Here is a 14,491-nt window from a genome sequence, read left to right on the forward strand (position 1 = left end):
TTTGTTTCGTTTTGTATAGTTTGTTGTGATTATATATTATTTGTGTAATGAGATATATGGAGTGCGTGTGAAATATATTGAAGTACATTGTCTATTCCAAATCTTTTAAATCTTCTTATTCTATTCTTGTTTCTACATAATTTAAAAAAAAATTCATTTTCAAATGAAAGTAATTTGGACTACTTAACGTTGAAAAAGTAATCGTTTATGTTATAATTGTACTTAATTTGTTTCACACCATCCGGCCTGAACCAGCTCCATCTCTCTCTATCATTTGGCCTAATTAATGTCATCTGCGAGCTCATCAAGGCGTTAAGTAAACATTTTACATAACCAGGGTGCATTTAAATTGATTTATGTTAATTACTGTTTAACAAAATGCGCCTGACTGATTGCTAAATTGATTTTAAATGAAATGCAAATACGAAAAAAATTACTTGGTCGCATGAAAAAGAAATCGCTTAATGCTCAATGCCCTCATGATGATAATGACAATCCACTTTATAGCTCTGATTGCAGTCAAACACCAGGAAGAACAGCCAGGACGATACACAAATTGCATCCGCAAGGATGGGAAATAGGGAAAACTGTGCGAAAAAAGGCATCAACTAAACTCAATATTTGTTAACATTGATTCTGCTATCTCTATTCTGGGGCAGAGGAGTAGTTAGCACTTAATGGGAAGGAGGTCAACGAAAGGAAAATCCAACAATGCGGAAAGCTTAATTAAATTCGTTCAGTTATTTAATGCTTTGACCACAAACATATCCAACACCATGGTACTCGATGCAAGCGATACTTTTCCCCCTTCAAGTCCTTCTTTAGCTATTCACTCCGTCCATGATGTTTCCATTGCCTTGCAACGAAAGCACCTTTTAATTGATTCTCAGTTTGCATTCGCCTTTAATGTAATTTACACTTAATTATTATGCCCCGCCTCGCTCCAAGCCAAGTGATTACCATTTTTTCCATATACTTTGGTTAGTTTGCGCTGTCAAAGCACCTCCAGCTATTGATTACACTTTCCAGCGTGGGGAGTGAAGGGACGGCATGGCAGGAAGACCTTTCACTTCAGCCAAAGTTTAGCACAACTCGGAGCATCGGCATCCCACTGCGAATACTCACAGATAATAGACAGAGATACATGCAGATGTATCCGTATACCTACCCGTATAGAAATATATGTTTATTTTTATGGACTCAATGAGCATTAACTTAATGACAGTCCCTGTGGTGGCACAAAGTTGGCCGAAAAGAAACATTTTGGGAGCATATTTATGGGCTCAAGTCACCGAGGAATTGCAGATGTAATAAAATGTGACTGGGCGATGATTCAGGGAAAGTTTGCCACATTTGCATACTGCCGACTGGTGCTGCTACTGGTAGAACTGACTGGGACGGCATGGCATGTTTCGTGAGGCATTCGAATGGGTGAGAGCAATTAAGGGCTCCTTTGTCTGCGATTAGGTAATGACGGGAGCAGGGAGGCATGGGCCAATCGAGATGCCTATTGACTTGTTGTCGGTGTCTCAGCTGTCAAGTGCAGCCGAACGAGAGTCCGGAGTGGGCAGATAATGTCCTGCTGCGCCGGGCAGGGGAAACGTGAGGTATAGGCATATCAATGGCTTTCGTAAGCGGTGGGGAGTCTAGGCCGCCGAGCGGAGCGAGAGCACCAACTTGCAACTGACTTGGCCCCGAGATGCATTCGGGTTTAATGGGTGTTCATGTTTAGTGTGTGTTTGTGTGCATGTCTTGGGCATATGCCAACACACAAAACATGTCATAAATCCACAGGCAGCATATAATTAATAAGGATTAATTGTGCACCAGAACTTGTGCAGCGACAATGCCGGCGACAAAACACAGACACAGCCAGAGACAGAAAGACAGAAAGACAGAGACGGTAGCACGCCAAAGACAAAGACAAAGACAGGGGAAATGGAGATGGAGATGGGTAGATAGAGATAGGGCTGCCAACATAACCATAGTCAAAATTTAATTAATTAATAGCACAACTTTAGGCGGCATGCCGCATAGGCGGGGTGTCTGCGCCTTTGTGTGTGTCCCAAAATGCAAGGGAAATTTCCGAGCAAATCGATAAGCAAAACTCAAGCTCGGAAAATTATCTCCGGCATGCGTCGAGGCAGAAGTATTTCTGTAAAATTTGTGCCATAATTAACAGATTCTGATCATGACTCTTTATTATAAAGCTAATTGCCAAAATATTCGCATTCCAAAGAGCTGAATCTAATCGAATTACGAGTATAGTATCAGTGCACACAGCACTTTCCCAATATTCATTTTACGGCTGAGTAAATTGCGAGATTTGTCTCCAAGTTCGAAACGCCCTTTAAGAGCAATCAAACTTCGAAAAGCTATGGAATGCTATCCAACCCAATTTATTGATAGACCTTACAATTAATAGACAACCAATAAATAAATTTCATGAATACTCGTCTTTGCTTTATGCCTCTACGATAGATTCGTGGCAGCTTCTTAAAAGTAATTTTATATAATAGAATAATAGATGGTTTTTGTCTTAAGGTGTTTGCATTAGCCTTTGTTAGAAGAAATGTATTATTTTATTATAGAGGCAAAAAAATCATCCATCGTTGAATTATTTAAATTTCATCGTAATCTATTCGCCGCTTTTCCTTCTTCATTAAGTAGTAGACTACGTTTAAGGCAATTTTAAAAGTAAAACAGAGTAAACCTAATCGAGAAAACACTCAACTCAACCGTTTGATTTCAAGTGGTTTGCTAATATGTGCTTCGAAAAATATAAACATACATTTTCGCCTAATTGAATTTAATTGCAATTTATTGGCGTTCTTGCCTAATGAATCAATGAACTCAATTATTTACCCATTGTTGCCAAAAATTGTGCAATTAGCATGCTGCACTTCCTTGAGGCCAGAGCCGGTAATTAAGCCGCCATTTGGCAGCAACAGAAAATTGTCCCCTTAATTCGAGAGGAAGCGAAAACTTTTTTATTAGCTCTGCATCGCATTCGCCCAGCAATTCATTTGGCCCAACTTTTTTATCAGACCCTTTACAGTTTTCGTACTTAACTTTACATTCACTTGGCCATCTTCTCAGTCGTTTTTTTTTCCTTCTCTTCTCCGCCTCAGCCCAACGTCTGACTACTTTGCAGGTGAGTGCAGTCGCAAAGAGGGAATGAAAGACGGCAATTAATGTTAAGCTCTTGGCACGGCCCAAAGGATTGTTGAGCATTTGGTGGGGCACAAAAAAAAGATGGAGCCGAGAAGGAATTGCATGAGCCGGCCAAAGGTGAAGGAGGAGAAGATTGGTTTTAATTAGGAAAAGTGTTTTATACTCCAATAACATTATGGTAAGCTTCACGGGATTGAGACCCCGAGACTTTGTCAGGACACGGGACACGGGAGACGGCAGGCAGGGCTTGAAACTCTATCTGAAAAAGGGAAGATACGAGTGTGGGATTAAAAATCAATATTGTCCATTAAAATGCACAAAAAAACAAGGGCGAAAAGTCAACAAAGGGGAAAAGACTCTCAGCGAGAAGACCGCAAAGCACACACAAAAGTGCTCCTACTAATATGATTCGATTTATAAAATGCTTTACACTCTGGGTTCTTCCCACACCCGTCTAAAGAAACTGATTCGCCACAAATGATATAAATAACCGGAAAAATGGAAAGAACAGAATATAATGAAATTGAATAATAATTTCCATTCTGATTGCTCTTTAATGCCGGGTTTATTTATACATATGTGCGCATATGTACATATGAATATTTATTATGAGTTCATAGCTGATTAATTTTCCAATATTCTCTCGCTTGGCCGAATGGAATTTGGGCCCATGCATTGAATTTAAATTTTTCGGCTCCAAATCATTAGTTCATAATATTTATTGATTTTCCAATACCATCCACGGCGATGGCCATCAACTGCTATTTATTGCCCCGGGCAAATAGTTTACCAAGAATCAGACTAACGTCTGATGTGTTCTGTTCACAAACAAAATCAGTTATTATTCATTTTCCTGGTACGAAAGGCAATCTGGTATTTATCTCTATTTTTCATACTTTATGCTTGACTGATTCCCCATTACGCACGAGTATTTTCATCTTCTTGGAAATATCTTTTATTATAACAACAGCCAAACAGCAATAAAACCCGAACGAGACTTCTCTCGGGAAGAAACCGGGAACTACGGGCAAAATTTTATTTTTATTTTGCACGCACTTTTCGCTCTAGTATTTCGGCCAACAACATTTGACATGGCCACAAAAACTGTTTTGATGTTGGCCTCACACCCCCATACCCCATCTCCGAATTTCTAATGGCTAAACAGGATTTCTGATGCGGCATAATTTTAGCTACGCATCTCTCTCTCTCACACACCCTGGCTAGTTCGCGGGTAATTTGTTTTTGACGCGTTGCCGATAATGTGGGGCCGGCTGGGGGTGGCAGTGGTGCCGGTGCCGGTGCCGGTGCCGGTGCCGATGATGATGATGTCATAATTTTATTTCTGCCAAAAGTCAAAACAAAAAGCGTTTAAATTTCAACCGTCTAGTATCTCATCTCCATCCGCATTCGCTGTAATTTGCATAATATTTTAATTTTGCATACTTATTGGCGCATAATTAGGTCGTTCCCCGATCTGGGGGTTCGCCCGATTAGTGGTTTGTTGTTTGATTGCCTCCCCAAAGTGGGGCAAAAAACAAATCTCGATTGTAATTTGCATAGTTGAAAGCATAATGGCAGAGCTATTTCGGAAAATCCAACCAAGTAGAAATGAATGATCCTTGAGGTTTAAAAGATCTGAGATTATACGTTTTAACATTGCTTGCAAATAATTTGCGCTAAAATAAATCTATTTATCTGTGGATTCTTGACGTAAGAATAGTCTACCAGCATCCTATCTCTATTTTGTTATTGTTAACTACCTATTGGGATTACCTTTAATCTATGGACAAATCGTTTCTCCCACCCACCAATATCGAAACAATCCGGAGCACTCTGCCTCCGCTCCTGTTCTTTCTGCCCCACCACTTAGTTGACTCCCTCACCTGTTCTTTTTGTTTCGAATTGTATTTACCCGTTGGACGCATCGGCAAAGGGACCACGAATGTACATACTCGCATTTTTAATAGACTTCGCGGGAATCGCTTTTAACCACCGCACCCCCACCTCTCCGACAACCACCTATCCTGGGCACAGAAACGCACTCACAAAAGCCCCACCAATCGCAAATCGAACGAACGTTTCGGGTGCCATATAATGTTTGTCTAAGATTCACGTGTGCAAACTCCGGCCACCAACCACACACCCATCGCACCACCCGCACCACACCTTTTTTCCCTAGTCACCCAATTTTTTCCCTGCCTTCTCCTCCAGGACCCAGCAGCACAAACACACTCGAAATGCCGGAGAGCGGTGCCGGATATTGGCTTCATACACCGCCAGCCAATTTTAAATTGCCAATATTGATTTATACGCCGCATGCGTTGCTGCCACATGGGGTATCCGTGCCCCTGGTCGGAATGGAGATGGAGATGGGGATGGTGATGCGGTGGTGCGGTGGTGCGGGGGCGGGTGCATCGAGAGACTCTCAGAGGCATTGTTAAGTTGCAATTTTGCAGGTGGCGGTCGAGGATGCATGGCCAAAGACGGCGCTCCACGGCCACGGCTCCACGGGATGGACGTGGGTCCAAAGTAAATGAGCAATGGGATTTCAGGCAGTTAACGCTACCAGAATTTATTGGCCAACATGGTCCAACATTGGCCAACCTTTAATAAGTCGTATGCAATGCAAATATATTACGCACACATATAGTACGTATGGATGTAGATACGTACATGTGGATATACGATGATGTTGGGCAACCTCAATATAATATTACTTAACCGAAATGCAATTTGATATGCCATCAAAGCGAAAAAATTATTTGGCCAGCATTTCCCTTTGCCGTCCTCTTAATTCCCCTCACCCCACTCCCCACTCTCCACTCCCTTCTCCATCGCAGATTCGTTCCTCTGGCGGAGCTTATGTGTTTGTGATTTCCCAAATCCCATTTAAGAATTCCCTTTGTGGGAGACAGGGATACGATACTCCGAAACACACTCTCTCACGCGCACACCCAACAGTTGAACAAACTCTTTTGCATAATTCATGCAAAAAATTCAACACGACTCGGATTTGACTCCCAGAGTTGGTTGCTGCTTGTTTGCTTGTCCTGTGGCGGCTTGCTGCCGTTGTCATTTGCACTGAGGCAATCGACATGTGCTTTAAGTGCCGATACTGACAGATACTCTTACGAAAGCTAAAGGTGGCATTGCGTCACATGAATACCTCAAACCCTCAACCCGTTAAGAAATTTAACTGAAAAATGCTTTGTGATGGGTAATATTGTCTCTTGCCCCAGCTATTCATTTGGAATTGGCCTACAGATCAAGCAAAAAATGCTTGACCTTAAGCCAAGATTTATCATATCATCTTAGAAACTGTGTAGCCTTCCAGAGAGTGCCGTGATTTTGACCCGATGCCTGCAACGCAGAGAAGGAACTATTTCCGATAATGAAAAGGATTTGAAGACATGTTTACTTTTTGTATGTCTTCTACATATGTGAAATGAGGAGTCTACTTATAAAGTGCGACCAGATGATCTGGCTTGATTTCCTTTGATTCTGAACCTGAACATTTCAAAGAAATTAATTACCTGCTGCCACATTGAACGTCATTATTGAGTTGTCAACTGCATTATGGACGTTTATGTCACAAAATAACCTTTTTACACCGTTGATTTTACAATATTTTTTTTTTTTTTTTGTGATTAAATTTGTGTGTGTTTTTGCGCCCGCTGTGGATGCTTTGGAACGCTTTTTATTATAACGACAGAAATAAATGGCAACCTTAATGAGTTTTTCACTCAAACAGTAGCGAGCATGCAAACCATCAACAAAGGGCAATTGAAAGAGACAGAGCGGCCAGCCGACCATTTAAATATGGCATAAAAAAGTATTTTGAAAGGATAAACCAAAGGCTACAGAAAATATAAAAATTCTCCCATAATAAATGCACAAATAATTGTACTCCACAGTCGTGGCCAATTAAGGGGTGTTGATGGGTTAGTGAAGGACAATGGATTGATATCAGATATGTGGCGAATTTTACCATATGACAGAGACCACGTTGATTTATTGTTTCGGCTCAGGCGAGGCCTCCGGCAGCTGCCCCAACTTGTTGCAGCTAACAAAATTAATAATGCACAGCCCCCAATTTGATTTATAAATTTTCGTCTTGCCCCCAGGACCCAAACGAAGTGCGGAAAACAGAGGTCGTCAGAGCGGGCAGTGTGAGGAAAAGAACCCGCAGAAAAAATGGTAATAAATTTTCCATTAAATTTAATTTGCATGGTTTTAGGCGGAATCATCTTCCGTCTGAGCGCTGGCCAGCCCCTGTTTGTGGGTTAAATTTCATTATGCGTGAAAGATGCTTTCCTTATTCCTTTTCTTTTCATTGGATTGTTATTATTAAACTGTTGCAGAGAACACTGAAAAAATTACAGAAAAATCGAAACGTGAATACATTTTGGGAACTTTTTGGTTTGGGTTTTAAAGCGGTCTTAAAGCTGTCCTTGCGTTGCACTTAAGGCTGTCGTCCATCCGCGTGAGTGGAGCTGGTGAGAAAGGGGAGTGGAGTCCATTGCATCCGCATCCTGTCTGCAGCGTTAGGGGTCTGGCATTGTCTTTACCGCCGGCCGTTATGCGGAAAAGGAGCATCGATATTGTCCTTTACTTTTGCTCTCCCATCTTCGGTTCCACTCCTGCGAGCTCTGCTTTTATTGTTATTTCGCCTGCATCATTATTTCAGTTGGCGCCTTGGCACTGCCAGGGCTGTAAGAGAGCTCCTTGCCGTGCCCTGCCTCCTCTTTTCTGGCTACTGTGGCGGTGTCCTTTGCCATTGTTATGGGGCAAGAGCAAGAGCTGGAGTAGGAGAAGGAGAAGGAGCAGGAGACATTGCTGCCGCACTGGCCTGGCCTTGCTGGTGTTGTTGTTGTTGCTTTTGTTTTTGTTTTTGTCGTTGTAGATAAAGATAAATAGTCTCAGATAACGCTCAGTTATTTGCAAACAAATACAATTGCGGTTCATTGATGGCGGTTTCATTTCGCTCCCTGTCCCCCAAAGAGATGCGGTGAAGCAGCAGAATAGAAAGCGGATGGCTGTATGCCCATTATTCTGCGGTTCCTGAATGGTCTCCCGTTGCCTGTGGTTAGTCTTCTACCGAGGTATCGTCAGCGGACTCCAGAATATTATCGATGAACACCAACTGGTCGAACGTATAATTGATGAACTCTGCATACCACTTTCCAGCATTGCTCAGCCATTTCTAAAAATTGAGATGCTGAAGAGTAGGGCGCACTATGTAACAGTTTTTCTTATGAAATCTTACCGCAATCGCCATGGAACTCTCCGGGGACACGCCCCAGAAGCCGTTAGTCACTCCGACAACCAATGCCATCAGGGGCTCGAACTCGTCCTCGTCGACGAGGTACTTGAGGACATTCAGCGCGGTCGACCAACTGATCCGCTTGTTCTTCCAGAGAAACAGAGCATCGCTCACAATTTGCGCCCGATTCAGCACGTGAATGCTCTGGTGGTCCTCCGACAGAGCTTTTGCAATCAGATCCCAGTTCTTCTCGTCGTAGTTAACCCTGTAATAGCCCATGGCCTGGACATTGAAGATGATCCAATCGTTGTCGGGAACGAAGACGTCCAGGTTCAGCAGCGGACTGTTGGCCGGAAAGAAGGCCTTCGGTCTGGTGTCACTGAAGTTCTGCTCGCTCTGGGTCGTGTATGTCAGGGGAATCCACCAGACCTCCTTCCGGGAGTCGTTGAAGGAGAAGTGGTTCTGAATGAGTACCAGGCTAGTATTCCTTATCACATTCACCACCGGATAGCCGTTCTGGAGTATCCATGTGTCCATGATGGCCTTGACGTAAGCGTAAACGGGCAGGGATTTGGCACGGTCACTGGCCTGCTGGATGCTCTCAAAAAACTGATCCGTTGTCGCGCTGGCAAATGCATACTGGTACAGGTACCGATGGATGGCATCAAGGAAGGTCGTATTTCCCACCATACCCTCCGCCATGTGCAGCACGGACGTTGCCTTCTGGTACGCGTATTTATTGGAAGTGTTCGCTTGTATATCCTTGATGGACACGAATATGCCACCGCTATCTGCCTCGTGCATCAGGGTCGTCTCTCGATACTTAGCCAGAATCCTGCGACCAAGTCTCGGATACAAATGATCAATGCCCAAAACTTCAAAGTAGCCGTTGAGGCCCTCCATCAGCCAGACATCAGTCCACCAGGCGACGGTGATCAGGTTGCCGAACCACATGTGAGCTATTTCGTGAGAGATTAACTGCAGGGCCTGCAACCTAAAACGGGACGGCTCGGAGATGTCAGGTTCGTCGGTTTGCAGTATTAAGTCGCTGGAGTAGACTACCAGGCCCCAGTTCTCTATGGCATCGGTGGGATACTTTTCCACCGCCAGCTGATCGATTTTGTTCAGGGGGAGGACCATGTCGAGCACTTGCCCAAAGTATTCGAGGAACAAAGGAGCCTTTTGAGAGGCGAATGTCGTGAGCCTGAGGTCGCTGAACCTGGCGCAGGTGCGGATTCGGACGGGACTTGGACCACCAGTCTGACTGAAAGTGCAGGTTAAGTTGTTAATGGAGAAGGCCAGTAAGTAGGTCGGCATTAGTGGCGTCATCTCGTGAACCGACCACACGTAGTCCTTCATTTCCTTGCTGTGGGATGCGAAAATAATACTAATAGTAGTAGGAGTCTTTGGATTATCGAATATTTGGTTTACTTACTGGGCCAACACTGATACCACTTTCATGTTGCTGAAGCTCTGGAAGCGCTTGTGGTGGCCCAGGGTCACATTGAAAGTGGCCTTAAGGGCGGGCTCGTCGAAACAGGGCATGGTGTACCTCATGGAGCGGGGCTCAAAGTGGGTGAGAGAGTACCAGCTGGGCACATGAGCGGAAGATGAGAAAGGGTCTTGTCGCGAGACTTAGTGGGAGGAGACCTACCTTTTCTGCAGCGACACCACATCCGTGGAGTAGACCAAAAAGTAGCCCCCTCTTCTGTTCTCCGACATTCGTCGACCGAACTCGATATTCAGACTGTAGTACCTACCCTCTTTCAAGTAATTGTCCACTTTTATTATTAGATAGTCCAACTTTCTATTAAAGTTGAACTCCATAACTTCGTACTTGTTCAGTGTGTTCCATTCCAGAAGTCGGGTTTTTCCCAACTTAATGCTGAAGTCATTGGCGTGGAGCACCACCACGTCTGTGGACTCGTGGACGAAGAATGAAATGTTCACGGCGCCCTCGTAGCCAAAGGTGGACGAGCTCTCCAGGCGGGTAAGCAACTTCAGTTCATAGTGAAGGGGCACCAGCGTCGTTGGCAGTCGGGGGCTGTCGTAGTACGTAGTCTTCACTGCATCAGCACCAAGACATAGGCCTAGAAGGATCAACAGGTAATAAATCGCGACATTTGGTCTACCGACTCGCGGAACACCAGATAGACATATCGACATTGCTGACTTCTGGTATACATCAAAAGTCAGCAAACACAACAGCTACAACTGGTATCTGAAACTTTGAGCTGGACGTCGCAAGAATACTGAAACAATTTGAAAAATTCGAAACACATAAATTTGATCAATAATTTGACAACTTAATAATTAACTACTTATAGATCACACCAATCGTTCAGCAAGAAGAGATTTTAAATTGCGTAGGGGGGGAACTCAGATTCCCCAGCCAGTGCTCCTTGACAGTTAAATGGCTAATCTTCCTCATCATAGTCCACAGAGTTTATCTTGTAGAAAAGAATTTCTGAAACGTGACAGCTAAACATATTAATAAAGGCTTACGGCTTCGAATTGGAGTAGGCCTACGGAGTAGGCTCACGCACGTACGAAAATTGCCATCTCTAGCTTGAGGCACAAGTCGCTCTCTCAGCCTCGCTGCCTGCGAACTACGAAATTAGCTCTTAGCGATCAACGAGAATAAAGAGAAATGCATCGAAATTATTCTGTGTTTAACTCAGTCTCGGGGTTGCCATCAGTGCAGGAGAGATCGTTTGGGCTTTTTTATCTGCCACCCTGTGCCGATCTCCAGGTTGTACCGTCACCAAGGTCCTGGAGGGTGATCGCCGTACGATTGATATCCAACATTTGCTTACTTCGAGTTTTTGGAGTATTGAAGCCTTTTAGTAGTCAGACAATTGACACGTAAAATTATTCGAGTTCACAGCCCACTGCTGTGCTGGAGATCATCCAAACAAATATATTTTAAATAGAAAATTGTTGCCTTTGGGTGTGGTAAGAGCACACCTTATTCACAACTCGGTCACGTTTGCAATGGGAGACGCACCGACACCCAGGGCCCAATCAGATGCATCTGCATCCGTCTAATCAATGGAAATGCATCCAAATTGGTACAGTTATCTGAGGCTCGGAGCTCGGGGTTATTTAATGGCCCATTCCCATCCCCCCCATTCTCACGGCGTTCCACAATCCGGGGCTTTGCCAGCCATCGGGTTGAGAGAGGGACGCCGGGCCAAAAGTAAAAGTTACATTCCCAGATCGCCTAGCTGCGTCTTGACTTACTTTCCAGCTTTCACTTGTGGGCTGGGCTGGCTGAAAGTTGTTCAACTTTTGCGCTACGCTACGTGCGTTTGTCGATTTGCGTATGGCTGTTTCTGTTTTTGTATCTGTGTGGGGCAAGGGGCATACGGGATTGTGCGTGGCGTGTGTGTGTGTGTGCCCTGGGCTGTGCGCCAAAAAGTATGTTAAGCACTTTGGTCTCAGTTTGCCGGCGCACTTTTGGCACACCCGTATCAGGCTTGCGATTTATACGTGCATGTAATATGTGTAATTTATGACTTGACAGGATGTGTGCGCTTAAATTATGTGCAAAATGCTCGCAAAAGCCGCCCGGGCTTTTGGGGCTAAAAAATAAACTTTTCCAGAAAACTTTTTCCGCCCCCCTCCCAAAAAATGTGAATCCCAAATACTATTGACAGTCCGATGTTGGTCTGTTACACTGTGCAACTGCAGATTCCAGCATAATTATGCATATTTACGTGTCACATATCGATTCCCGCTATCGTATTCCAAAGCGCAGTACGGATCAGGTCGTTAGTTTGACAGGAGAATGGAAATGGGACGAAAAGTGTTATAATTTTGTTTTTACTACAAAATGTAATGAATGGACTTCGCGAAAGGTTTTTTCGATAAGTATTGTCATAAATTTACATATGTACATATTTTGCAAAGAAACCACCAGAATGGACAATATTTAATATTAAATATATTATCAACGTATGCTCATTAATTTAGAGCAAACGTTAGTTAACCCATTATCTATTTTGTATGGGGAACTGCTAGCGACTGTTTCACCATAATTCTTTTCTCTAGTGGCTAGGCCTGAGTCCACAGATGGCTGTCCATTGGGCCCTTCCCAGAATTTTACAAAGCCCAATCGGATTAAGCCTTATGCCTTTTGGATATCGCCAGCATCCGCACCAGCTCCCTAACACTGTCCCCGCTCTCTCCACGCATTTGTTCATCTCGATCCGGACCCTAAATGAATTTTCATTTCCAATTACTTTACAATTTTGCTTTTGTGTGTGCCTGATGACTTGGCTCCATCCCACACCCGCTACTTCTCCCACTGCCACTCCTGTTCCTGCGCTCAGTCAGTCTTTGTCTGCACTCTGCTGGCATTACAATTCGATTTCCTAATTTTCAATTTTACACGTTTGGCAAACACTCGAGTAGAACAACCCAGATCGAAAACAGGACAAGACCCGAGAGCTCAAAGCTGCCAGAGTCCTCATCCACATCCTCATCGCTCCGCCATCCGTATGCAGCGTCGGGCTAGAGAGAGACTTTTGAGAAATTTTAATTAAAATTGAATTTTCTTGCATTTAATTAAAAGCTTAGCTGGCGCGCATGAAAAATGAGAGAAGCCAAAGAAAAACTATTTTCGATGTGGATGCCGAAGTGGATGCGGATGCGGATGAGGATGCGGGTGCGGATGTGGCAGGGCAGAGCACTCGAGCAGAAGAGCCATGCACTCGTTGTTGCACCAGAGATATGAGAATCATCATCGTCAGCTGGCTAAGGCCAGGTCAGGAGCCACCCACACCCATCCGCCTGCATATGCATCCTTAGCGAAAAAGGAAACGGAGCTGCAAATATTTTTGTCTGTTTGCCCAGGCAAAAGCTCAGGACTAGGCCGACTATCCTCCGCAGCTGTCTGACAGCTCCTGTCAAAATAGGCACCTAATCTCTGTGCAGCAATATTGTTTGACAAGCAAGAAGACTGAGCCCACTTTACCCCCTCACCGATTATGCTATTTAAAGCTTATGCAATTGATTTCCACCAAAGACAATTGTCCGAAATTTCAAACATTTTGCGGGTCTACGGTTGCCAATAGCCATGCCAATTGGATGTTACGCTGCGGCAGGCTAATTAAGCTGTGTGCCACAGAATGGTCGAAAATTGTTTATGCCGCAGCATTTTCCAATATTTCCGGCCACGCACATGCATCGCAAATGTTGCACGGAAGCGGTAGTCTCGCAGAAGGCGGCCACACGGAAAGATTCGACAGGCAATTTTTGTCCGGCTTAGCGATAGTTTCTAATTGACCGCAATGAGCCAGGCCAGCCAAGGGTTAAACGTATCATTTAACCACTCGTAGGTACCAAACAGTAACAAGAGACTGAGCAGCCCTTCCAACAAGATAAATGTTAAAGTAACTATTTAGTAACATATACATTTAATCAAAATTAAAAACTATTTATAAAGAAACAAGTCGTCAGAACTCAGCAGAACTCACTTGAAAGTGACCTCCCTGAAGGGCGTGCCTGTAGTGCCGAGAATAGTGGCCAGCCAGTGGCTGGTAGCGTCAACAACGATCTTCACCAGACACCCGTCCCTTAGATTGAGCATCATTTCTTTCATCTCGAGGTTCAGACGACGGGAGGCGGCCCGACCATACGTGGAAAAAGAGACAACCGTAGTACCTGGCCGTATTCGCCGTTCTGTTTTACGCTACTTGGCCTTCCCCGGGTTGGTGGACACTGTGGAACAGCGATGGCGTAGAGTATTTTGTTGGGCTTGACGACCAACCATTTCTATAAAAGGTTCGACGATCATGAGCGGGAGACGTACGAATGAGACCACCGACTCGACGTTCTGATTGTGGCGACTAGATTTGCATACAGAATGAAAGATTTATAGCTCGAGGGCAATGAAAGTGTCTTGCCGCAACACCTTTGACGACCATGAAATCGAGGGATTTCCTGGACAGACTGACAAGTCGGCGGCATGCGCTGATTCTGTACAAGGAACGACACTTCAGAGTAGAGCTGGGCCCATATTCGCCAAATCGCGGTGGTCCAACACGTTGT

The 14,491-nt window shown here is 44.3% G+C and overlaps 1 protein-coding gene across 1 annotated transcript; it reads right to left on the minus strand.

Moving 5' to 3' along the window:
• Positions 1-7,488: 7,488 nt before the first annotated feature.
• Positions 7,489-10,738, minus strand: LOC108163963 (thyrotropin-releasing hormone-degrading ectoenzyme). Its single transcript, XM_033393646.1, has 4 exons — positions 10,092-10,738; positions 9,873-10,028; positions 8,441-9,803; positions 7,489-8,377 (listed from the first exon to the last, which is right to left on the minus strand). The coding sequence occupies exons 1-4, from the start codon at positions 10,601-10,603 to the stop codon at positions 8,261-8,263; spliced, it is 2,148 nt and encodes a 715-aa protein (XP_033249537.1). The 5' UTR covers positions 10,604-10,738; the 3' UTR covers positions 7,489-8,260.
• Positions 10,739-14,491: the final 3,753 nt, after the last annotated feature.

The sequence above is a fragment of the Drosophila miranda genome, chromosome 4 (genome assembly GCF_003369915.1).
Source record: "Drosophila miranda strain MSH22 chromosome 4, D.miranda_PacBio2.1, whole genome shotgun sequence".
Classification (NCBI taxonomy): Eukaryota; Metazoa; Arthropoda; class Insecta; order Diptera; family Drosophilidae; genus Drosophila; species Drosophila miranda.

Excerpts from the sequence above, each read along its gene's own strand:
- LOC108163963 (XM_033393646.1), bottom strand. The coding sequence starts at position 10,603 with ATGTCGATATGTCTATCTGGTGTTCCGCGAGTCGGTAGACCAAATGTC. Across the intron at positions 10,029-10,091 it reads GTGGTGTCGCTGCAGAAAAG|CTGGTACTCTCTCACCCACT; the intron begins GTAGGTCTCCTC and ends TCATGTGCCCAG. Across the intron at positions 8,378-8,440 it reads AGAGTTCCATGGCGATTGCG|AAATGGCTGAGCAATGCTGG; the intron begins GTAAGATTTCAT and ends CTCAATTTTTAG.